General features: G+C 43.2%; 1 protein-coding gene and 1 long non-coding RNA gene across 6 annotated transcripts in view; one reads left to right on the top strand and one right to left on the bottom strand.

The window, feature by feature from the left end:
- Positions 1 to 12,834, top strand: part of LOC310844406 — a 28,409-nt gene extending 15,575 nt beyond the window's left edge. Inside the window, exons 3-4 of the long non-coding RNA XR_014564089.1 lie at positions 9,521 to 9,580; positions 12,163 to 12,834. This is a non-coding gene — a long non-coding RNA (uncharacterized lncRNA). The remainder of the gene's footprint in view (positions 1 to 9,520; positions 9,581 to 12,162) is intronic.
- Positions 1,775 to 23,285, bottom strand: PPIF (peptidylprolyl isomerase F). 5 transcript variants are annotated; one of them, XR_014564047.1, is made up of 6 exons: positions 16,712 to 17,258; positions 13,086 to 13,116; positions 7,837 to 11,080; positions 7,372 to 7,702; positions 6,352 to 6,427; positions 1,775 to 3,972 (listed from the first exon to the last, which is right to left on the bottom strand). XR_014564047.1 is itself a non-coding variant. In XM_083738525.1 (6 exons), exons 3-6 carry the CDS (start codon positions 10,998 to 11,000, stop codon positions 3,837 to 3,839), a joined length of 318 nt encoding a protein of 105 aa, XP_083594651.1. In that variant the 5' UTR covers positions 11,001 to 11,080; positions 13,086 to 13,116; positions 23,172 to 23,285; the 3' UTR covers positions 1,775 to 3,836. The 5 variants fall into 5 exon arrangements, 2 of the variants coding, with proteins under 2 accessions (XP_083594651.1, XP_083594650.1); XR_014564048.1 differs by having other exon boundaries at positions 7,372 to 7,709; positions 7,843 to 11,080; XR_014564049.1 differs by having other exon boundaries at positions 7,372 to 7,726; positions 7,894 to 11,080.
- Positions 23,286 to 23,292: the final 7 nt, after the last annotated feature.

Raw genomic sequence — 23,292 nt, 5'->3', positions numbered from 1 at the left:
GCCGGGGGCCAGCGCTGTCCGCAGACACGTGGCCAGCGTGACGAAGCTGCTCTGGCGAGCCGGCACCAGCGCAGCACACGGAAACGCTGTTTACCTTCCCGCTAGAAAGCAGTACCTATTTATCTACTTGAACTTAGGGGTGCTTTCGAACTGCTAGGTGGGCAGGAGCTGGGACCGAAAGACGGGAGCTCACCCCGCCGCGGGGATTCGAACTGCCGACCATGCGATCGGCAAGCCCTAGGCGCTGGAGTTTTACCCACAGCACCACCCGTGCCCCATAGCTTATTTGTAAGGGTGAACTAAACAACAACGTCTCTGAAATAATGGAGAAGGGCAGAAAATTTCAACATACCAAATGCTTACTTTTATCCAAGCTAGTTAACTTGTCCATTTCTAAAGATGGGGCTTTAGAAACATAATGCTACATAGTCGAAGTAATGTAGGTCACCTTTGTGAGACAGGAATGGATCCACTCCTGTGGTCAGGCTCTCAGCTGGTTGGCCTGACACAGCTGTAGTAATGGCCTAGGCTCTTCAAAGCCCAACTCCAAAATATTCACAACTCTGACAAGTATCAGTCTTGACCTTTTTATATGAACAATCACCTATTTGGGGGGGGGGGTGTAGAGAAGGACCCTCTGCTACAGAGTGTGCCTTCATGAAGTAGCACTTTCGTAAACTAACCTTGACCATTTCCTCTGAGAGCAATGTCTCACAGCTGACTTGCTTAAGCAGGAACTAGGAGAGAGGTGATGAAATCTGTCATAGAAATGAATGGGTGACTAAGAGCCCATAGTCAGTCACCCAACCCAGGAAGGCAGCATTACAGGTTTAATCAGATTTGAGGTTTGGATCATCAAGAGGCATTTACATTCCCAAAGGGGTGGTGTGTCTAGCTAATGCAGCACCACCTAAAACAAATAAGTGCTTTTATATCATATGGCTCTGAAACAGCAGCACGTCACAGAAACTCAGGCAATTTTCCAACAAGTGAAGGGAAGAAACAGCAATGGCTGCCATAGGGGTGGCTAGCCTGTGATCCTCTAACACAGAGGTTCTCAACCTATGCGTCCCCAGATATTGTTGGACTACAACTCCCATCATCCCTGAGCTCTGGCCTTGTTAGCTAGGGGTGATGGGAATTGTAGTTCAACATCTCCACATGCAGCTTCTGGGTGACCTTGGGCTAGTCACACTTCTTTGAAGTCTCTCAGCCCCACTCACCTCACAGAGTGTTTGTTGTGGGGGAGGAAGGGAAAGGAGAATGTTAGCCGCTTTGCGACTCCTTCAGGTAGTGATAAAGCGGGATATCAAATCCAAACTCTTAAGGCAGGCTGCTCTAACAGTTTGTTGGACCAACTCCTAACAGCTCCAGTCAACATGGCTAATGGCCTGGAATGATGGAAGCTATAATCCAGGCATTCCCAACCTTCGGCCCTCCAGATGTTTTGGCCTACAATTCCCATCATCCCTGACCACGGGTCCTATTAGCTAGGGATCATGGGAGTTGTAGGCCAAAACATCTGGAGTGCCACAGGTTGGGGGTGCCTGCTATTGTCCAACAACATGGAGGGCACAGGTTCACCAATCCCGATTTTGTACGTCAACAACAGCTACAAAGATGGACTTATGAAGGCTTTGTGCTGGTGACCTGCAATATGTGGCCAGTATTTGGAAAGCAGGACAATGGCAATAAACCTAGTATAAGCAGCTGCTCTTGTACCTCTTCTCAAGCTATTTTTCCCTTTGTACTTTGAAAAGAAACTGACCATCACTTTTTACAAAAAGGTATTTAATGACCTTACACATACAAAAACGAACATGTAACAAAAATACCAGTTATTGATACTCGACCTAAGCCAAACAAGTTAAGATTGCTAGCATTTCAAATATACTTCAAAGAATGCAAGAACAATTCACCGGAGGTATCCTATTTGTTTTTAAATTAACCTTTCACTGCATGCACGAGCCTAGTGCAAATAGTATTTTCAACTTGCAGAGATACTACCTACTATGGGAAAAACCACTCACATCATAGAAGGGTATTCACATTTTATATATTTACTTTACCAAATGCTCAGATTCAGCTCCCAATAGCCATTCACTATAATGTACTTAAAAATTAAAAAGGTAGGTCTGGTTAAAAAGAGCCATGAGAGGTTCCCCGTTTCATTTCCGCCTCAACAGAAGCCATGTGCTATCCACAAGCAGGAGCCAGCTCCAAGAACACACATATCAATCAGCTTGTTTCAACAGGCCATTTCAGAATCACGTGCAAGCACAGGGAATCTCAGGATGTTTCAGCCATCCTTCCTTGCTCTGTACCTGTGCTCAAAAGTTCATCACTGCTGGCCTGCAGTGAATTTTGAACACACCTGAGAGAAAGCGACATGCTAACAATTATGTGAGTCACTTTTCCTGTGATTCAGGATATACCTACACCACAGAAATTTAACATCCCCCCTTCCCACAGGGTACCATGGGAATTTGTAGGATCTGTGATGGGGATGAGAAACACTCATCCAACATTAAGAATTATTTGATAGTGCGGTAAGGGAGACTTATGATTTAAAATGGTGTTGGTGTAGATATATCCAGAATATGGGCCAAAGGGCCTCCTTATCATTTCAGTATTTCTTCCTAAATTCAGCTTGCTTCAGCTGAACCTTCCATTCCTGTAACTCAAGTGGAGACTGAAGCAAGTTAAGTGGGGAAAATAATCCACTGCTTCAACTTTTCCCTCCTTGCGTGATTCTATCAATCTCCATAGCCTCTCTCAGCTACTTACTCTGGTTTTAAATCAAAGCACAGAAAATCGTATTTAATACCAGCTCTTACATAAATCAGACCTACTATATTTGGAACACAGTGAGATGCTTTCACAGTGGATCCATCACAGTAGAGAAGGGCTAAATAATAACAATAATAAATCATTATAAGAAAGGCCTTCCCATGCTCCATTTAAAAAGTTCACAGTTGCATGTCATGTAAGTATGGCTAGTTCCTTTCAGAATGTCTGGCTGATCTGGTAACATGCTCCCAGATTCAAATCCTAACAGTAGCATGTCACAAGCATTACATTCTAAACAGTCAAAGTAGTTATTAGTTAATTCTGCCCTTTCTTAAAAGTTCTAGATGGTCCAAGACTGGAAGAAATTTAGAAGTAGGAAATCCACCAATTCCATGTACTTCAAGTACTGGTGTACCCTTGCATAAAATGGATCTTTAGCACCTTTCTCAGTAAGGGGAGGGGAGAGAGTACTGTTCATTAAGTTACCTTGATCAATCAGCTGAACTCCTAAGTCACATCAGTTAATCATTTAGCTACCCATATTCTGACGGCTGTTCCACAAATGCTGGAGATCATACATTAATACATTCATTTGAAACAGGAGAGTTCAAGTTCAACCAGACCACAGGATAATCTTTAAATTGTAAGAAACTTAGTTACTCCCCACTCTAACTAAGAATCTTATAAGATTCCCAGCTCAGATTATAAGCTACTTCAGATAATTTTTAGCAGATCTTTGCTAGCAGCCATTGTTCTTGTATTTTCCATTATAAAGCACTGAAGAGAACCTTCAGTGTAACACTTAAATAAAAAGTAGTACAATTTAAAAACAAAACAAAAAAAACCAGAATATGGTCATGTGAGATCAAACGAATTTTCCAAACTGAAATTCTTCATATACTTCTATTGTCCTTGATCATGGCTCAGCAAGAAGTTAGTATCCTTATCAGTACAAAGTCTTATCCAGATGAGAAATGTGCAAGTAATAATTCACGCAGATTCCTTTTTTTGCATCAGTGATTTGCCAGAGGCTCCCACATCTCGACTTATTTCAGCTCGCCACAGTCAGTGATGACAATCTTCTTTGAAGGCTTCCCACTTTTGGAGCCAAAGCTCTCAATCTTTTTCACAATCTCCATCCCTTCCTTCACGTGGCCAAACACAACATGCTTCCCATCCAGCCTGCAATAAAAACAAGAATAATGGGCAACGGCAAAAGAAAATAGCAGTATGAATGGGAAGGAATCTAGAATGAGTTGACTTGAAACGCGGGATAATTTTCTTCTTACTGAAAAGGTTTTATTCCATGCCAGAAACACTTAAAAAAAAAGAAGAAATCATACCAAACCAGGAAGAAGCTTAGCAATCAGCTTGGCATTGAGGAGCCACCACTGTTAACATCTAATCCAGGGATTCCCAAACTTAGGTCTCCAGCTGTTTTTGGACTACAACTCCCATCATCCCTAGCTAGCAGGACCAGTGATCAGGGATGATGGGAATTGTAGTCCAAAAACAGCTGGAGACCCAAGTTTGGGAAACCCGGATCTAAGCAAGCTAGAATTACAAACCATAAGCTTGAAGTGATTTTGACACTGTTTTGATGTGGCATAAAAATTGACAGATATGCCTCTGTGAGGGCTCTTGTGCCTAGAGATGGCATTTCTGAGCAGATGGATGTGTGGACAACCTGTAGCTCAACCCTACTGGTGCAGCACTCAGAGTTCAATAGTTCTGAGTTCAGTGTAGTCCACATGGGCTCTATCTCAGCTTCTGATCCAACAATCTTTGCGAAGCTCTACTCCACTTCTTTCTGGGGTGGTGGTGCAAGACTTTTCTCAGACTAAAAGATACCCAGACACTCTCAGTCAAAGGCTTAAAATTGGGTGGGCTAGGAAAGACGACATGCTTTTCCCCCTGAATACATTTCTTTGGAGAGATGTACTATTTCAAAACTAAATTTAAAGTGGCAGTGGATAGGCTGAAGCATCACAGAACTTTGGACAAGGTAGATTTAACTCTAGAATGTTCTGTGAGAACTGGACCGTGAGAAGAGGGCACTGGGCTTCTACACAAACGTTTTTTGCACGGACACAGGCTGATGGATAGTGTGAGACATGATTTAAAGTCTGCATATTCAGTGCAAAGTTATTTGACCCAGCCCTTAGGAGAGCAGGTAAAATACCAGAGGTCTCCTGTCAAATCCCAAATATGGCGTTTAGCCTAATCAACCAAACAGTTAAGGCTCAGAACCTGACATGTGCTAAAGCTACCAAACGCCAGCAAGCAACTCAAGGCATTTTCATTCTTATATACTCATTATGGGATGTGTGTTAGTCAAAGTCACTCTAGCCCTCTAGCACTCTCTGACTTGCATATTGCGTTGATTCACCACATGTGACGATGGGAGTGACTTTGTGCTCATTAAGTGTTTGACTAGCAGGCAGGAAAACATGATGCAGTGCTCTGCCTGTTTTCCTCCAAATATGCATTAGGCATGTAGGAAAGTTACGTATGGGAGACAGCAATGCTATCTATGCTTTGGCAGAATTAAATAACAGTGTTGAGGCTTGTACCTATCTGACTCTTCTCAGTATGTGGCTATACAAGTATATATTTGCTATTCCTATTACAGGTGCACCAAAACGTTTATAGGCAGAAATGGAGCTTTCTAGGGGTTGGGTGAATGTTTTCTAACCCACACGTCTCCTTTGTAGCGTTTATACTGGCTTTTTATGGCTGCTTTTCCTCATCTGCTTTTGCATAACATGGCATCACCCTCTTTCTGAATGGGACCATTATTGACAATTAACAGAAGAGTTCTACTTTACGTTTAAAAAAATCTAATCCTGTACTGTTTAAGGTATTCTAATTTAAAACCAGAACTTACAGGAAGCACTTGAGGAGGAGCTCACTTCTAAATGGAAATTAGCCGGAGCCAGTGCAACAGCTTTTGTCGTTGTTGGCATCGGTCTGTATCGAGAAATAATCGAGTGTGTTGCTGGGAGTGAAGTCAAACCACTGCAATAGCAGTGTCCTTTCCTGGGGCACAAGCCTGGGCAGTGTGTCTGGGGGTCCTAGGCTGCCCAAACAACAAAAAACCCCTCTTGGCCTCACCGATGTGGTTCAAAGGAAAGCAGAGCAATACATTTGGCACCAGCTTGGCTGCAGAAGTTGCCAGAAGGAAGCATACAAGGCGCTATTCAACTGTCTTAGGGACTTCACTCTGGATTTATGTAGGATTTGCTACTTAGCCTTTTCTTCTCCCAAAGATATCCCACAAGGCAGAGGAGGTTTAGGATCAGAGTTTTCCTTCTCCTAGACAGGCTACCTTCTCAGGTTGATGATCCTCATCTGCCTCTCACTTCCCTCTAAAGCAATGGGGCTTAACTGCTTATTAAAAATGTATAAAGCTGCTATAGGTCATTTTCACAACCTATACAATTCCATTTGCTTCCATCATGCTCCTTAGCAAGGAATACAAACATGTGCAATTTGCCAAGCTTTCTCAAAGCTTAGTTACAAAAACAAGCCCTTCCATATGTGTGTTTGCAGAATGCTTACCAATCAGTTTTAGCTGTGCAAATGAAGAACTGAGATCCGTTAGTGTTGGGTCCAGCGTTGGCCATTGAGAGAACACCTGCAACAACATCAAGACAGCAATGTAACTTCACTGTACAAGAACACAGAACAAAAAAACCTAACAGGCCATTCAAGGAGTTTCTGCATGAAGTCTCCTCTTTGTTTTAGGTCCTGCATTTGAAAAAACAAGAGAATGCTATTCCACCGAGAGTTCACCAAACATGCCATTGTAAGCATGCAGTAAAAGATCTGATATTGTACTGGAAGAATCAGACACTGGCTCTGGTTTATGAAAGAATTTCCGCAAGAGGGACCAAGTAATTCTATCCCCTTTGCCAGGAATCCAAGGTTACCTCTTCTCACTTGTCTATAAGCCGGCGGACTCTATTGTTTTTTGACAAACAAAGCCCAAGCTCAGCTTGGCAAATGGCAACACCACATACATAGCCTATTCTAATTAAACAATGTAGATGTTAAAAGGATGAATAGCATATCCGAGACAGAATAGCCTATCAGACAGAACTGCAACTTAACTACTACTTTTTGATGGGGTAATTCTGAGGATGAAACGAGCATATGAATATTGCCCTGTGCCATCTCTTTCTTTCGCTATTGAACAAGAGTAACAAACTCATGCAGTCTTGAGTTTTTGGGAAATTGTGGCTGTCAATTTCAATACAACTAATAAGTGACAACAAATTACCACTACCTGGCTATAATATGGCGTTTTAATTATGCTTGTTTAAAAGCTCTGTCCTAGAACTTGAGGCTTAACAATACCAATGCAAGTAAATCTTTATCTGTTTCAGACATTGGCGTGAGGCCCAGAAATGCCCTAGTCATTCTCAGAAGCTGGTCTTCTGGCTCATGAGCTTATCATACAATCAACAACTTCAACATAGGATTGGAAATTCAAGCGTGGGCCTGCCCTACCTCCACAATCCCTTTCTGCAAACAGAACATGCAAAAAACCTGAAATATGAGAAGGGAAACTTTGCTTACCAGGTCCGATATGTTTAAGGGTGAAGTTTTCATCAGGAAACCGACTACCGTATATTGATTTGCCACCTGTTCCATTGTGATTTGTAAAGTCGCCACCCTGGAAGGGATACAAGTTTTGTCAAAGTACATACACATAGCAACATATGCCTGTTCTAGCTAACTAACTTATGGCCAGATAGTACATACAATATAAGATACTGTATTTAAAGTGGTTTTAAACATCAAAGTTGCTAGCGCTGCAGGGTGGTTAGAAGAATGACCTACGAATGAGGTGAATTCACACTTCAAATCTCACTTCAGCCTTGGACCCACTAAGCCAGGCATAGGCAAACTCAGCCCTCCAGATGTTTTGGAACTACAACTCCCATCATCCCTAACCATTAGTCCTGTTAGCAAGAGATGATGGGAGTTGTAGTCCCAAAACATCTGGATGGCCGAGTTTGCCTATGCCTGCACTAAGCAAACCTCTACCCTTTGCCTCCCACCTGCTCCAACAGGGAGAGGCAGCGGTGGGATGGGGGCTTTGTTAAAGTGCTCCCCCCCCCCAGCTAAGAGAGCCCCAAACCCCACTCCTGCTTGCATGAGAGGAGCAGGATCGTGGCTGCTCAGTTGGGAAGCGCGAAGTCTGCCCTTCCCAGGGGGACTCAGGGCTGGCTCCGCTGGGGGCAGGAGCTCATGGAGCTCAGCTGTGGCAGTTTCACCCAGCATCTTGCCAGCTGGGGCCAATGCAGATTTTTTTTCATCATCACAGTTTATAGCCACACCGTGACGTCTGGCTCGCGGTACACTGTGATGTTGAAAATTCAACATCATCCAGCCCTAGCTGTCATCATTCCTGACCATTGGCCAAGCTGGTTGGGGAGTGATGGGAACTGTACTCTAACATCACCTGGAAGGCAACAGGTTGGGAAATGCTGGCCTAGATTAATGCACCTACAAGGACTTCGGAGCATCACACAACAACAACTTTGCACCCCAGGAAAGATCAAAAACTGCTACTGAAAAATCACATGCTTGGTTTGTTGTCACAGGGTCGCTGCCGTCATGCCCCAATGAAAAACTAGTACACTTTCATTTAGAGGAAAAATGGTTCCTAAGATGATTAACAGTGGGTTATACTTGGAAGGAACTGGGAAATAATTACATCAATATCTTGGTTATACCTGAACAAGTGTGAAAGCACACCCTATAATTTAGGAGCATTTAAATTGTCAAGGTTCAGTACCTCTAATTTTGCCAATTAGCTACGTCACGGTGACTTCACATTTTAGTTATGAAATGACAGGCATTCCTACTACGAGTTTAGAAGATGAATGCCACAATCTTAAGAGAGGCTTAAGATCAGGTGCCTGCTTGGAGAACTTTACATCATAAACTCAAAATATTACTCCTAAGAATCTGTGGGAGGGAGATAAGAGGCAGGAGTTAGGAAGAAGTTTGTCATAGATACTGTGACACAAGCACCTACTGACAAATATTCCTTCTGATTTCAACACTATGAAGGAAGACTATTTGCATGTAAGAACTACTCTTTCCCTTCAACATCACGTTCTGCAAACAAGAAAAATAGACACTTTGGTTGCAGCCCATCATTAAACAGCTTAGATATTTGTCCCTAACCCTAACCAGGCACCACTGTCAGTCCTATACTGCCTTAGATGAGGAAGAAAAAGTACGCAGCTGTGGAAGAAGGCAATATTATACCAAAAAAAAGAAGAAGGGGAGAAAGGTTTAAGGCTTGAGTAGAACAGGAACACAGTCTTGCTTCTTTGCAGACTGTTTGGTTTCAAGAATCTGAAGCCCAGTTACTCAAGATGTAATTATTTTAAGGGCTTTCATCTCAAATGCATTCAAAGCCATTTGGCTACATACATAGTTGAAATGCACCCACTATGTGCAATAGGAAAAACCACAATTCTCTAGGCCACAGCAAAGAAGATACTCAGATTTAACTTTGTCTCCTTTCTTTAAATCCAGGATACATAGTGGGGAAACTTGTGCCTCCTTCTGTTGTTGAACCGCAACCCCTATTATCCCTAACCATTGGCCATGCTGACTGAGGCTGATGGAAGGTCCAAGAAGATTTGGAGGTTCACAGGTTTTCCACCATTCTGGGTGTAACCAAAATCCTTTGTGCCTTTTTTTACAGAAATTTGGGACACATCTGCATCCAAATTAGAAGGAACTGCCACCTCACACATGCTTCAAGGTAAACAGTTTGCTGACTCAGCTAATTTAACTGCAATTATACAGCAAAAATGTATACTCTTCCCAGGTTTGGTGCAGTTAAAAGACACCTGTGATATTTCTCTTTCAAATATTTATTCTATTAATGCAAACAGTAATGAAGATTATGAGGTCAGAGATCAAGAACAAAAGATATACCTGCTGGTTTTTCTCCTACCAAAGCTCATTACAATTCCACACAAACAGTCAGCCCTTTTCCTAACAAATGGTCCCTTTAGTGAGACAGCCATTTGTTTTAGCAGAGGTAAAACAGACTAGGATTGTTTTCGTAAGGCTTCCCCCAAAGCAAACTGGGCAACACCTGTTATTTATTCATATTAAACAATGATTTTCTACCAACTTTCTAGATGTATAAGTCTTTTCAGATGCAGTGTTGAAATAATACTCTGATATACCCGTTTCCTGCATTTGAAATGCCACATATTGGCAGAAAACACTGCACCAGAGATGCAGTTAACAAACAGCACCCTATCCCCAAACATTGCTTAAACTTCTTGTGGAGGCTCCAGTGAGTATAGAAATCATGGAGGTAAACACAGGAAAGGGAAATATTGGGATCTGCCTATGTCTTCATTTAACTTAATTTTAACTACACCAATCGCAGCTTCCAGGCTTCACTGTAAATTGCAGCTTTTAAAGTCCCCTCTTCGCCCTAGTGAAATTCACTGCTATTTGCTCCACCACCCAGAGGTCCTTGGAGAAAGAACACGACAGAAAACAAATGGAAGTAATTCATTTCATTCCTTGGGAAATGAAGGTGTCATGCCTGTTACTGATGCTCCGTCTCTCTCTTTTATTTGATTGTGCCTGGTGGCTGGAGGACAGCACTTTGGGCAGTGATTTTCCTTCAAGTCCTGGTTTAGCCAGTGGTTAACAAAGTATCTCTCAGCCTGTTTTCCACCTCCCTTTTATTTTGATTCGCACATCTGTCTGCTGGGACTGACTTTCAGCAGATTGCCATAAAGGACTTGCCCTGCTACATATTAAATCCTCACCCTGATTCAGGTAGTCTGTGAATGATTTAGCAACCAGGATATCCACAAACATGCAAAGTGGATACCTTCTTATACAGCTGAACTCCTAAGACAGACAACTCTCCACAGCTGGCTGAAAGAGTTCACTTGCAGAAGCTGTCAGTTTGCCTCCTGTAAGATGCTAGCTCCACCACCCAGGTGTACAGACTTTCTGAGAATTCACAAGATTATTACATGGCAACTTGACAGCTGCTGCTGCTGCTGAACACAGGGATACAATGCAAGAACTTTCCAGTGCTGCAGCAAAGGCTTTTCCTGGAAATTGTATTTCTTCCAATTACACTTCAGCTGCTCTTTCAAAACTTCAAGTGGCTTAGTAGAAACCTCCAGTTTAATTACCTGGCACATGAAAGAAGGAATCACTCGGTGAAAGGTGGATCCTTTGTATCCGAAGCCCTTTTCTCCAGTGCACAGCGCTCTAAAATTTTCTTAGGGTGGAAAGGGGAGAAGGCAGCACTGTTACTAACAAGGAAGCTTGACAACCATGGCAAAACACTTTGTACAGCTATACAAGCAATGAAAACACAATCCATCCAATAGAGCGTGCTTCAATGCAATATTCTGAACAGATTTTTAGAAAGATTTTTTTTGTGGGGGGAATTATACCAGGGTGTCTGCAATGATTCCTACATTTACTATAAGCCTCCTCCTGCCACTCCTGGTTGCTGAGATTTGCATACCTGAAATCTGTAAGGGCAAAAGGGCCTTGACATTTTAGGCATGCAAATAGCTGACATCAATGCTGTGCAATTTCGCAAGCTTCAACGGAGTTTCAGCTTCAATGGAGAACCTAAGGAAAGGTGACAAACTTGTGTCTGGACTATACCGCTTCAGGTTGTGGTGGGAGGCTGACATGTCTGAATGTACACAGAAAATCAGGGAGAAAAGGTTATTCCAGGTAACGCTTCTCTCCAGGGCGCTAGTTTTCCATATGCATTCCATCATGTCAATCCCCAACTATAGACCCCAACTCAGAAACAGGCTTACCATCCGAGGGGAAAACAGGTTTTGGGGTGCAATGCTGCACCTTGGCACTCAGGCCTAAAAGGATGCCCACAGCGCCCTGTTCCATCCCTGTTGCACAGATACTTCCTGCACCATACACTAAGGCAGGTCTAGAAGGGTCAGGACCAAGGCATCCCATGAAGAATGAAGGACTGCAGACAACAATGAGTTGTCAGCAGAATCCTAGTGCATTTGGTGGTAATATTTTAGGCATACCATGAAGCTCTTGACCACAGTATTGTTGTTTATTCTTAAATGTATTTGCCAATAGATACAGCTGGGCTGTAATTACCCTTCTTGGAAATTCTTACTTGCCTCTGAAAAAATTATAGTTGCCACATTTTAGGGATCCTTTGTCTTCTGCAAGAGGGGAAACTATGCAAGCACACAGGCACGCTCCATTGTGCTCAGGAGACTCTTGCACGTGCAGGATTCCAATATAAAAAGATGCTGGATTTGGCCCAATATTTGCACAAGCTTATCATCTTAATGTATTTTTGCACAGCTAAAAATCAACAGCAATGAATTGATGATGGGCACACAGACTCACAGAATGACGAGAAACTAAGGCTCACAATTACAGTTGCTCAATTAAACAGGTAGGTCTACTTGAACTTGATTTAAAACACAGTCCTATACCTGTCTACTCAGAAATTAAATCCCACTGAGTCCAATGAGGTTTACTCCCAGGAGAGTGGGTATAGGATTGTAGCCCTGGTCACGTCATGAGTGTCTATGAAACAAGGACGTAAGTGCATGTTCATACAGATAATGTTCCTTTAAAGCTCCATGCCCAAGCAACCCCTCTTCTTTTTTGCTCCAGAGCTTGCCCCATGAAAACCCTCTCTTTAGAGCTCAATCAAACAGTAATCCAAACAGTAATCCATGGAAATCTTGAATTGATATTTGCTCCAACTAAATGCTAAAAGAGCTGGTTTTTGCAGGGAAAGTTTGGGGCAAAAGAACAACAACAACAAAAGCAGCTTGGACACAGAGCTTTTAAGAGAGAACATGGGCCTGGAATGAGCAGGGCAAAAGGCAAGTGTGGATAAGGAAACACAGCAAGAAATGAAAAGATCAACATTGGCTAGGAGCAGAGTAGAATCAACAGAACTATTCAAGTGAAAACTCAAGTTTACGTAAAATATGAACTTGGCTCGCTCAACAATTCTCTTAATTTTAGGATTCCAAAAAGTTGGGAGTATGTAATACACAAAACCAAACCTGGAAAGGATCTGTGCTACAAACAGGGAAGATAAAGTGAAAAAAATTGATCTCCTTTATACGCCTTCCCTGCAACCACCTTGTTGACTAACTTTAAGACACTATTTTTGTTTCAGAAAAAGCATTTCAGTTTCCCTTCATTTTCTTACCAACATTACATAACCCTGAAAATTCAATAAGGAACTGGCAAAAGTATTGTCCTACCTGCAGTCTTTGGCACCACATCAGCTTTCAGCTATTAGGAGGAGAAAGAGAGAGAGAGAGAGAGAAAACACATTATCCAATGTAATATAAAATATATAATCCATTCTTTCAAAAAACAAAACAAAATAACACAGTATTAGCTAAAAGCAAAAAGATCTAACCTGCACCAAGTACCAACTTTATAATTCTACGATTCTATGAAAAATTAGTCAGCTCAGCAGAATTACTAGAAACCAGAGCTACACCAGCATTCACCAACTTCCAAATTCTGACACATTCAGAAAGCCTATTACAAACAGCCCACAATTAAAAAAAAACCCCAGTAGTTTCATTTTGAAACTAAAAAGGAAGAGGAAGGGCAACAAATCTCCATGTGTGAAGATTTACACACACAGCATAGAAATTTCACAACATGGAATTTTACTGCATTATATCCTTTCATCAGTTAAGTACTGTAGATTGCACTGGAGAAGGAGTTGTTAAAGATTACAGAAGAAGCAGCCCTAGCTCAATGTATAACTTTTTTATTCTGAACACCCTTGCCTGTGACCTGCTTGCTTAGCATCATGTGATGTTGTCTGTGAGCCTACTCACAATCACCTGAGGGTGTCATTAGGTCAATTTAATGACACAGGGTTTAACACTCATGGTTCTTGGAAGTGATCCTGCATGTAATTGCCTGTGGGAAGATTACAATGGAATGCTTCTCCCACATAACCTTCCCAAGAGATTCCCATATGCATGACTTGGCAAGCATTTAAGATCATCTTATAGAAAGGTACATGGAAAAAACAAAGGAGAACTAATTTTTATACAATACCATCTCTGTGTGCATATGAGCTTAATCAGATCACTGACAGTTACTTCAGGTGTGAGCTGCTCAGACCTGCAACCTACAAGTGTAGCCTACTAACATTTTTTTTTAAACACATATGCCTGATTTCCAACATGTCTGTGCTTTTGAGAACCTCAAATTTGTGAACATCGGATTTGGGGCACAGAGATACTATGGAGTAAAAAAGAATTGGCTCTCAAAAAGCTTCTGCTCCTGTTTACGTGAAAGTGATTTTGACTTGTCATGTCCAACCACGCTTGGAGATAGCCTTGACATTATAAAGGATACCTCAAGGATATCTCAGAAAAAAGTATTAATTGGATAAAAGTTGCTGCACCTATTTGTCTTTTCATATCATCTCCATAAATATCCTTGGAACAATTTAGTGTGATCCAATCACGAGCAAGCATTTCCAGACTGCAGTATTTGTACTATCCTTATCATAAAAGGTATAATGGGCATATGTAAGAAGAGCCTGCTGGTCCAGGCCAAAGGCTTGTCTAATCCCACATCCTGGTCTCACAGTGGTCAACCAGAGATGCTTGAGCGAAACTGGGGAGCAGAACATGAGCACAAGAGCACTCTTCTCTCCTGTGGTTCCCAGCAGCTGGTATTTGGGAACCTTGCTGCCTCTGACTGTAGAGGTAGAGCACAGCCATCATGGCTAGTAGCCACCGACAGCCCTTTTGTCCATTAATTTGTCTAATCTTTTAAAGCCATCCAAGTTGGTGGCCATCACTACCTGTGGGAAAACGAGTTCCACAGCCCATGTGCTGCATAAAGATGTGCTTTTATCTGTCCTGAATCTCCCAACATTGGATGCCCATGAATTCCAATGTCAGATGTAGAAAAACATTTCTCTGGCCACTCTCTCCATGCATAATTTTTGATCACTTCCCCTCTTGCTTGCCTTTTCTCTAAACTTAAAAAAATCCCACATCCCGCAACCTTTCCTCATAGGGGAGTTGCTCCATCCCTTTGATCATTTTGGCTCCTCTTTTCTGATAACATGTTGACTCAGATAGGAATGGTTGCTTTGTCTGAAAAATCAACGGGGACCTGGATAGATAAAAACATCAACTTCACTCCTATTTCACACACACACTCAAGTCCTGCAGTTTGCGCCTAATATTTTGAAGATTATTTGGTCCGAAAGAAAACATCTTACTTGCTTCCCCTATTCATTTTCTTTAGGACCAACATTGCAACCATGTTTCTAGTGTATGTAAGTTTTGTTGTCCAATAATCCCTATTGGAATATTAAATCAAAGGTGATGTCAACAATAAGTGGAGTTAAGTTAGTGAGGGGAAACAGCATCTCTCTTTGGTGTACCTGTGGGGTCATTGCTATACATCCTGAAAAGAGAAGGACCCTGAGGTCTCCAAGCAATACATGGGGGACCAAAGACCTTCAACAACTTCTTTTAGCCTGTCCAATACAGTTCTCCCCCAAATTCTATTACACAGATATCACTTTCTCTAATACTCTCAGTGTAAGCCACTAAATTAAGCTCGCCAAAAGAATTCATTTCAGACTAGCAATCCTTTTGGGGGAGGGATTCTCTCCCCCAGAAAAATCACCTTTAGAATAGATAAGAATTCACAATTCTAATAAAAAATATCTTTCCCATTTGTAGGGCACATGCCCAAACCTGAACTTAATTAATTCCTGATCAAGTTGTCTTGACACAAATATGAGTTCATGGTTTGTTCCCTACTATCTCAAATTCAAAAGGTGCCATCCTATGGCTGTGTCAAGCTCTTACAACAAAGGTTATGCAAAGAAGGGTTCTCTGTAGTTGCCAAATGTTACAGAATTCCCTTTTCTCTGGAGAAATGCCAATATCTCAGTTTATGCCTCCAACAAGTAAACTTCCCTCAAGAGAACTCTGTTGAGAAGGAATGGGGTTAACTTTTATCTTGGAATATACATACTGTATTGGCATCAACAAATACATCAAAAGGGGATGAAGGACCCATATTTTCATCAACTAAATCCTTAATTGCTAAATCATGTTTACAGTCCATTTGCTTAGAACAAAGCAGGTTGATTTATTCTAAGTAAGTGCCCTTGGCTCAAGGAGACATCCCAAAAAGGCACCTTGAAAAAAAGCAACGAATAGTCAACGCTACACTCTTCAGTAGTACAAAAGCTTAATGGGTATTCTCTAGATTGCTATCTTTGGGGCCCCATTTTTCCCTGAAGAAATTCAACAATCTGAGTTAAAGAACTTTCACCCTGTTTCTTTTATAGACGCAAGAGCTTTGCTGATGGGGAGGGAGAGGGCGTTAGCCCTAAAAATATTTAACAACCCTACTGTAACAAGCAGACTGTAAATTCAACAGGTGGTGACTTTCTTGCCGGCTCCTTGCAAAGTGAAAACTCCCTTCCAAGCTGCAGAGTTTTGATAAGTGTCATTGGATCCCTTACACAACAACAAAACAGCGATGTCTGTTAGCAACGCTGATCCAAGCAAAGCTAAGCCCCTGACAGTATAACGGTTAGAGAATTGGATATGGGGGCACCAGGGCTCAAATCCTCACTCAGCCATTAAGTTCACTGGGTGACCTTGGGCCAGCCACCGTCTCTCTGCCTAACCCACCTCACGGGGAAGGAGGTGGAGAACCATTGAGCTCCTGGGAAGAAAAGGCGGACTCCAAATGCAATAAGTAAATAAAACAAGTTCGGCTGCCCTCCCCGAAAGGCTCCAAGGGCACCTCAGGGACGCAGGAAGGCGCCAACCCCGCGCCCCCCGCTTAAGCAGCCCCGGGAGGAGGAAGGGGCGCGTACCTCCAACACCACCCGGCCAAGGGGCTGGTTGTCCGCTCCCACGTCCAGGTAGACCAGTGGGTTGTCGTCGCGCTTGTGGTCGCTGCAGGCACGGCGGCAGGCGCGGCTCAGGGCGCCCTCGGAGGAGACCTGCAGCAGCAGCAGCTCCCCGGAGGCAGCGGCGGCCCGGCACTGCTGAGGCTGCCCCAGGAGCAGCATCAGGCGGCGGGCAGAGCTGAGCGCTAACATCGCGGCGGCTTGCCGGCGCGGATGAAGGAAGAACGGACCGATGGGCAGGCGACACCAAGCAAGCAGGTCCTTCTGCGGTGGCTGGAAGCGGGGCCAAACTTCGGCGCGGTCGCTCAAAAGGCAGGCGGGCAGGCGCGCGTGCGTCTCTGTGCGTAAAAGCGCCCGGAACTGAACAGCCATCCGGCGGGCTCGGGCCCTTTTTAAGCGCTTCCTCCGCCTCCGCAGCGCCCCCAGAGGCGGGAGAGGGACGCCCAGGGAGCGCGGCTGCGTGAAAAGCGGCGGCAACGGCGCTTCATTCTTCGTGGCTGATTAAGCGCTTCGCCAGGGTGGGAAGCCCGCTTCTCCTCCTTTTCCTCCTCTTCCTCCTTCTCTCTCTCTCTCTCTCTCCCCTCCCTTTTATTTTCTTCACTGCTACTTCTCCTCCTCCTCCTCCTCCCTCACTTCAAATACGTGTTTTTGCTTTACTGAAAACTGCCCTTGTGGTCAAATCCCTCCTCGGGCGCTTTGGCAGGTCTTGGCGCCTTTGCCAAAAACCCTGTGGCTGTAAAGGTGGAAGGGACCCCCTAGGGTCATCTAGTCCAACCCCGAGCAACAAAGGAATCTCGGCTAAAGTAATCCCCGACAGGTGGCCCCCCGCCCCCGCCCCCCGTTTATAAACCTCCAAGGATGGAGAGTCCTCTCATCTACTGCCGCAGGTTGGTTGTGTGAGGATGAAATGGGGCAAAAACAAACGAACCGTGGCAAGGACACCCGAGGAAGCCGGTTGCCCATTACTAAAACAAGCGCCTTCACGCCTCGCCTACCCCCTTAGTGTAGGGCAGAAATGGGTGGGAATGACAGCAGGTGCTGATAATGTAATAGTAACACACAGGACTTTTTTTTTAAGCCGGAATTTGCTAGAATTCAGTTCCTGCATCTCCCAGGTGGGAGCCATCACCGTTATAAGAGAGCAAGGGAGGCGTTCACGGGGAGCTCCAGCACCTCTTTTCCCGGAAAAATAGCACTGGTAATACGTTATTATCATTATTATTATCATTATTATCATTATGTGGTGTAAACAACAATAACAGAAAGTTAGAAACTGTACAGAAGGTAGGCCCTTACAGTCTAAGTTGGGCAGAAAACAAAAAATGGCCACCATCTTACTAGGGCTGCCAGCTTAAAGGGGGGGGGGGGAATGCAGCTCAGGAAATTTTTTTTGGGGGGGGAGCATAAATGTAGAGATGGGGAACCAGTAGCTCTCCAGTTTAGGGCAGCCAAACTATTAATACCAAGTAGGCCACAATAATATTTTGACAGAGAAATTGTGGGCCGCACATTGCCTTTTCACTCTGGGGCTGGAGCAAGGCCAAAATGTGACCCCCCCCCCCACTTGCCCTCAAGCTGCCTTCCCAAAGCTGGCAAAATGAGGCACCCGGTTTTGGGAAGGATGCAAGAGGCTCTGGCAGGGTCCTCGAGCTTTCCCTTCTTCTCAAAGCAGGGAAAGAGCTAACTAGGCTTTGGAGGATTAGAATTCTGTCAGAGCCCTGAGGCCTCCTTCCCAAAGCCCAGCACCTCACTTATGTGGCTGTAGGAAGGCAGCAGGAGGGACAAGGGGGTGTTGAATGCTGCAGAGGGCCGCTAACAAAGGCCTTGAGGGCTGGTTTTTGGGCCATGTTGGACCTCCCTGCTCCAGATTTTGTGCTGGCCATCAGACAATGGCTTTTTCCACCTGCCTTACCCCACCTTCCAGCCCTAGCAGCCTTTCACAGATCATGACTTTAGGAACAGCAGAAGCAGCTGGGAAGAGAGGAGGTCAGGGAAATTTTTAAAAATAATAATTTTATAAGTTGTGTGTATAAGTTGTGCTTCTCAATTTGTATTGTGTTATGCACGGTGAGTTGCTGTTGTTTTTTATTGGTTATAGTTTAGAAATTATTTATTGTATTAAGAGTGAATTTCCATTTAATTATTATTTGCTGATAATTTTTATTGTGTAATATCGCATTCTAATGGATGATTGAATATTACTCTATTTTATTTTTGTTTATTTTAAAGTTATGTTTTTATTACGACATTTCTGTGTTGGATCAGATTGTTACAAGGTGTGTGGTGTTTGTGGTTTCTTCAACTTGTGAAATTGTAAATGAAGCTCTCAAAAGGTTCTAGCCAAGCAAGTGGTCCCTATAAATGATCTCTTCCTCTGCACAGTCCTGTCATCATTGAGAATATCAAATCATGTCAACGATCCCCACCCAACAGATGGGAACCTTCCAGTTTGTCTGTTTATTTTGGTTTTATGTACCTAATCAAATAAGAAAGAAAGGGAAGAATTATTAACTATTTCTTCATTTTATGCAGGAAGAAAGCCGTTCTGTGTTTTTTAATTGTTTAGCTAATTACATTGCAGTGGTTTCCATTGACTCTACTTTTTCTAGGTGAAATTATTTACATATACTTTCTCCATTATCAGGGCTAGGCCCAGAGCTGACCGAACTGTATATTTTATCTCTTTGCCTGGAATAGTGAATTAAATAGAATTAAATGGAATTTGAAGATATCGTGAAGATTTTGTGAAATATACGGTGTATAAAGGCTGATTTGTGCCTATCATTGTGTGCATGATGAATCCCTTTCCTGTGCCTGCCAAGAATGCTGTGAGGGTTAGACAAGGTTGCAAGAGCAGTGCCTCTTGCTGAATTGGGGCTGTGCTTGCAGCCCATCACATATAGATCATATATCAGACAATTACTTGTCTGGGAGTTGTGGGCTCTTTGTCCCTGTGAGAGTTGACTGTCTGATTGACGCAGCCCACAGAGTGTTTAAGATGCTTTGGGGAAATGTCATGAGCAGACTAATGATATGTTATACGCTGGTGTGAAGAAGCACGTAGTTGAGAGTAAATAGTTTCTAATCATCACATGATATATGGCTACAGTCATTTAAATATGTAAGAGCCAAAGCTGATAATTATCTGTTGTGATACAGTGTTTATATAGAGACTAAATAAGTGAAACGTTCAGGGCTCTTTGTGACACAGCTGTTTGTGACGTCATGCATTTTCAAAGGGCTTCACAAGGTGTTCCAAGTGCTAAATCTCTTTCATAATCTTTTCATTGATTCCTCTTCCTCACTAAGGTAATGATTTGGAAATTAGCCATGTAGCAACTACATTCCGGGGACGCAGGTGGCGCTGTGGGTAAAACCTCAGCGCCTAGGGCTTGCCGATCGAAAGGTCGGCGGTTTGAATCCCTGCGGCGGGGTGCGCTCCCGTCGTTCGGTCCCAGCGCCTGCCAACCTAGCAGTTCGAAAGCACCCCTGGGTGCAAGTAGATAAATAGGGACCGCTTACTAGCGGGAAGGTAAACGGCGTTTCCGTGTGCAGCTCTGGCTCGCCAGAGCAGCGATGTCACGCTGGCCACGTGACCCGGAAGTGTCTCCGGACAGCGCTGGCCCCCGGCCTCTTGAGTGAGATGGGCGCACCAACCCCAGAGTCTGTCAAGACTGGCCCGTACGGGCAGGGGTACCTTTACCTTTAACTACATTCCATTGTTATAAGCCGCCTTTCCATATAATGGAAAGTTTCATTCAGGGTTTCCCAAACTTGGGTCTCCAGCAATTTTTGGACTACAACTCCCATTATCCATAGCTAGCAGGACCAGTAGTCTGTGATGATGGGAACTGTAGTCTGAAAATTGCTTGACACCCAAGTTTGGGAAACATTGATTTAGTTTCTTGTGCATTGGAATGACCAATACCCAGCCATCCTCTGTGCTCAGGTTACAGGGTTAGGCCTGAGATCAAGGAACACTTTTGAAATATGTTTCTTAATTTTTTAATTACTTATAACGATTGACTTAAAAATAGCTGGAGACGTGTGTTCCATATATCAGAAAGTTGTATGTGAGTACAAGATGCATGAATTCTAGGGAAGGTTCCAGAAGCTTTGCTCTGTGTGGCTCTTGAGCTAATATTTAACCAACTTCATAGTCAATGTGTATGGGAAAATACAGCTTTAAAATGGTCCTTATGGCAAGGACATCTGACACACTTGGGTCAGGATTGGTGCTTTCAGAGACCTTTCTAGCAGTTTTTGTTGTGATTCGTCAGTCTCTTCTTTAAACGTCATTGCCTCTTTCCATTTTTAAAAATGTATTTTATGAAGTTTTTTTTTATCAGTGACAGTGACAAATCTCATGTATTTTAAAACAAGAACTCCACTGTCAGTTTTGTTTAGAAATTATTTGATAGTCTGTTTAAATGTACGTATTTATATCAGTGCCACATCAGAGTACTACTGTACTGATACCAAAATTACTAGAGCTTTCCTGGGGATATGGTGATTTATTTTATTTATGTCATAACATTTGATTGTAAAAAACCTTGAAGCAGTTTCCAAAAACAATTAAATAATTATAAAATACAGTTAAAAGCAGCTATTTAAAACTTTAAAATTATAATCGGTGATAACCTTAAAAAGGGATAACACACGTGTAAACATTCTACATGGTAGACTTGTCTGAACAAAAGTGTTTTTAGCAGGCACCAAAAAGAGGTGAAGGTACAGTGAAGGTGGCTGCCTGATGATAAAGACTGTATGGAGTTTGCCTGCTGTTTTGCAAATTCAGGGCATCAATTAGGGAAAAAATAGACATTGGTTCTGAATGGGGACTCCTTCACTATGACCTGTTCATTGAAAATTCACTCGGATTTGCCAGCGTAAAGCCTACATGGAGATTAGACTATTCCCAGTCTTTATTGAGCATTCATTATTTGTTTGCAGGGAGGTTATACAACATTGAGGATTCATAATGGTTTGCTTGTGCAGTGTTGACAATTCATTTATCCATCCTTTTTCAGTGCCTTTTCCCATTGCTTCCCGAACCACAAAAAATCCTTTTTAAAAAGCGCACTTTCAGGAGTAATTTGGGTGGGTGGGTGGGTGGGTGGCATAGCAGAACCAATACTGCTTACCAGTTGGGAGAAGGGTGATAGGACCATGGGGGGGGGGGTCAGTGCTGTGCCCTCCTCACCAACTGCTGTTGAGTGTTTTAATTCACTTGTATTGCACAAACATAAATTTTTAGTACAGTATGTACTTAAATCTCTCCTGCAAAACACTGAGAGTCTGAAGGTGACCAAAGTCTACATTGCTTTTGTAGTCAGTATTGATGCAGGTAAGACATGGCAAGAGATGCTGTCTCTTGCATGAGTGGAGTAGCAGTGATGAAGCTCTGATGTCAGGGAGGAAGTGATACAAACCAGGGAAGTAAAGGTGTAGATGAGGTTCAGCAACTTGAGAGCCACTCCCGAAAGGTAGCAGGTTTGAGACTACCATTCCTGGATCTGGGGCGGAGGGAACGGTGACAGAGATATGAAAGATGTGCAGTATGAAGCCTGTTGTACCTGAGAAGCATGATTCACATCTGCATTGTACTCTGCTTTTGAATGAAGAATTTTTCAAGAATTTCTGGAACTGTGATAAATTTTCCATACACTTAGCTGTAGTGGCAGAGTCCATTATCATGGTGCACCGTTACTCATGTGCCAGAGTAGCCTCCCTTTGACTCCACAACACTGTCTGGTAGGAAAAGCCAGTCCATTTCAGTTCTTACCACCTTTTAGAGGTTATTACTGGTGTTAATTGCGTCTTCCTCCACCACCCATTGCTCACATGGGTTCCCCCTCATTGATCAATTTCCCTTTTAGAAGAAGAAGAGTTTGGATTTGATATCCCGCCTTTCACTCCCCTTCAGGAGTCTCAAAGCGGATAACATTCTCCTTTCCCTTCCTCCTCCACAACAAACACTCTGTGAGGTGAGGGGGGGGGTGAGAGACTTAAAAGAAGTGTGACTGGCCCAAGGTCACCCAGTAGCTGCATGTGGAGGAACGGGTCAGTCACCCCAATTAACAGCATAAAAAATGGCACCACACCCCCAGACTTTGTTGTTGAAATTCAACCAACTTCAGAGGCTGCCCACTGCAGAAGTGACCATAGATGCAAGTCTTTGTTAGGTTAATTTGCCTAATGTAGGACTAGATAGTTTTATACTAGATTACGAGTGGATGGCAGCAGGAAGAGATTATCATGGCAGGACACCTGTTGCCATTGGGCTACTTTACGGGGTTTGCACTGAAACAGCATGTTGCTGTTCATGGAAGGAATATAGCGCACAATTTATGTGAATATGCTGTAATATCGTTGCCACAATACCACCGCAGTCCCCGAGTGGTGTGAGATTTCAGGAGCTCACCTGGGGTTCTTGTTCCCTTTTGGGGATGAGGCACAGCAGAGTCTGTGGGGCCTTTGTGATATATGGTAAATTTACACATATATAGAACCTGGGTCTGTGAGGGAGGGGTTTGCAGCATCAA

This window comes from Podarcis gaigeae, assembly GCF_964106915.1.
Source record: "Podarcis gaigeae genome assembly, chromosome: 5".
Lineage (NCBI taxonomy): Eukaryota > Metazoa > Chordata > Lepidosauria > Squamata > Lacertidae > Podarcis > Podarcis gaigeae.
Note: the sequence above shows the minus strand (reverse complement) of the source record. Positions and strands in the feature narration are given on the sequence as shown.

What these genes read in the sequence shown, in the direction of transcription:
- PPIF (XM_083738524.1), bottom strand. Translation starts at nt 17,119, where the DNA reads ATGGCTGTTCAGTTCCGGGCGCTTTTACGCACAGAGACGCACGCGCGC. An exon ending in TGTGGTGCCAAAGACTGCAG is followed by an intron (nt 11,081 to 13,085) that starts GTAGGACAATAC and finishes TTCCACCCTAAG; the next exon opens with AAAATTTTAGAGCGCTGTGC. An exon ending in TTCCTTCTTTCATGTGCCAG is followed by an intron (nt 7,469 to 10,991) that starts GTAATTAAACTG and finishes TATCCCTTCCAG; the next exon opens with GGTGGCGACTTTACAAATCA.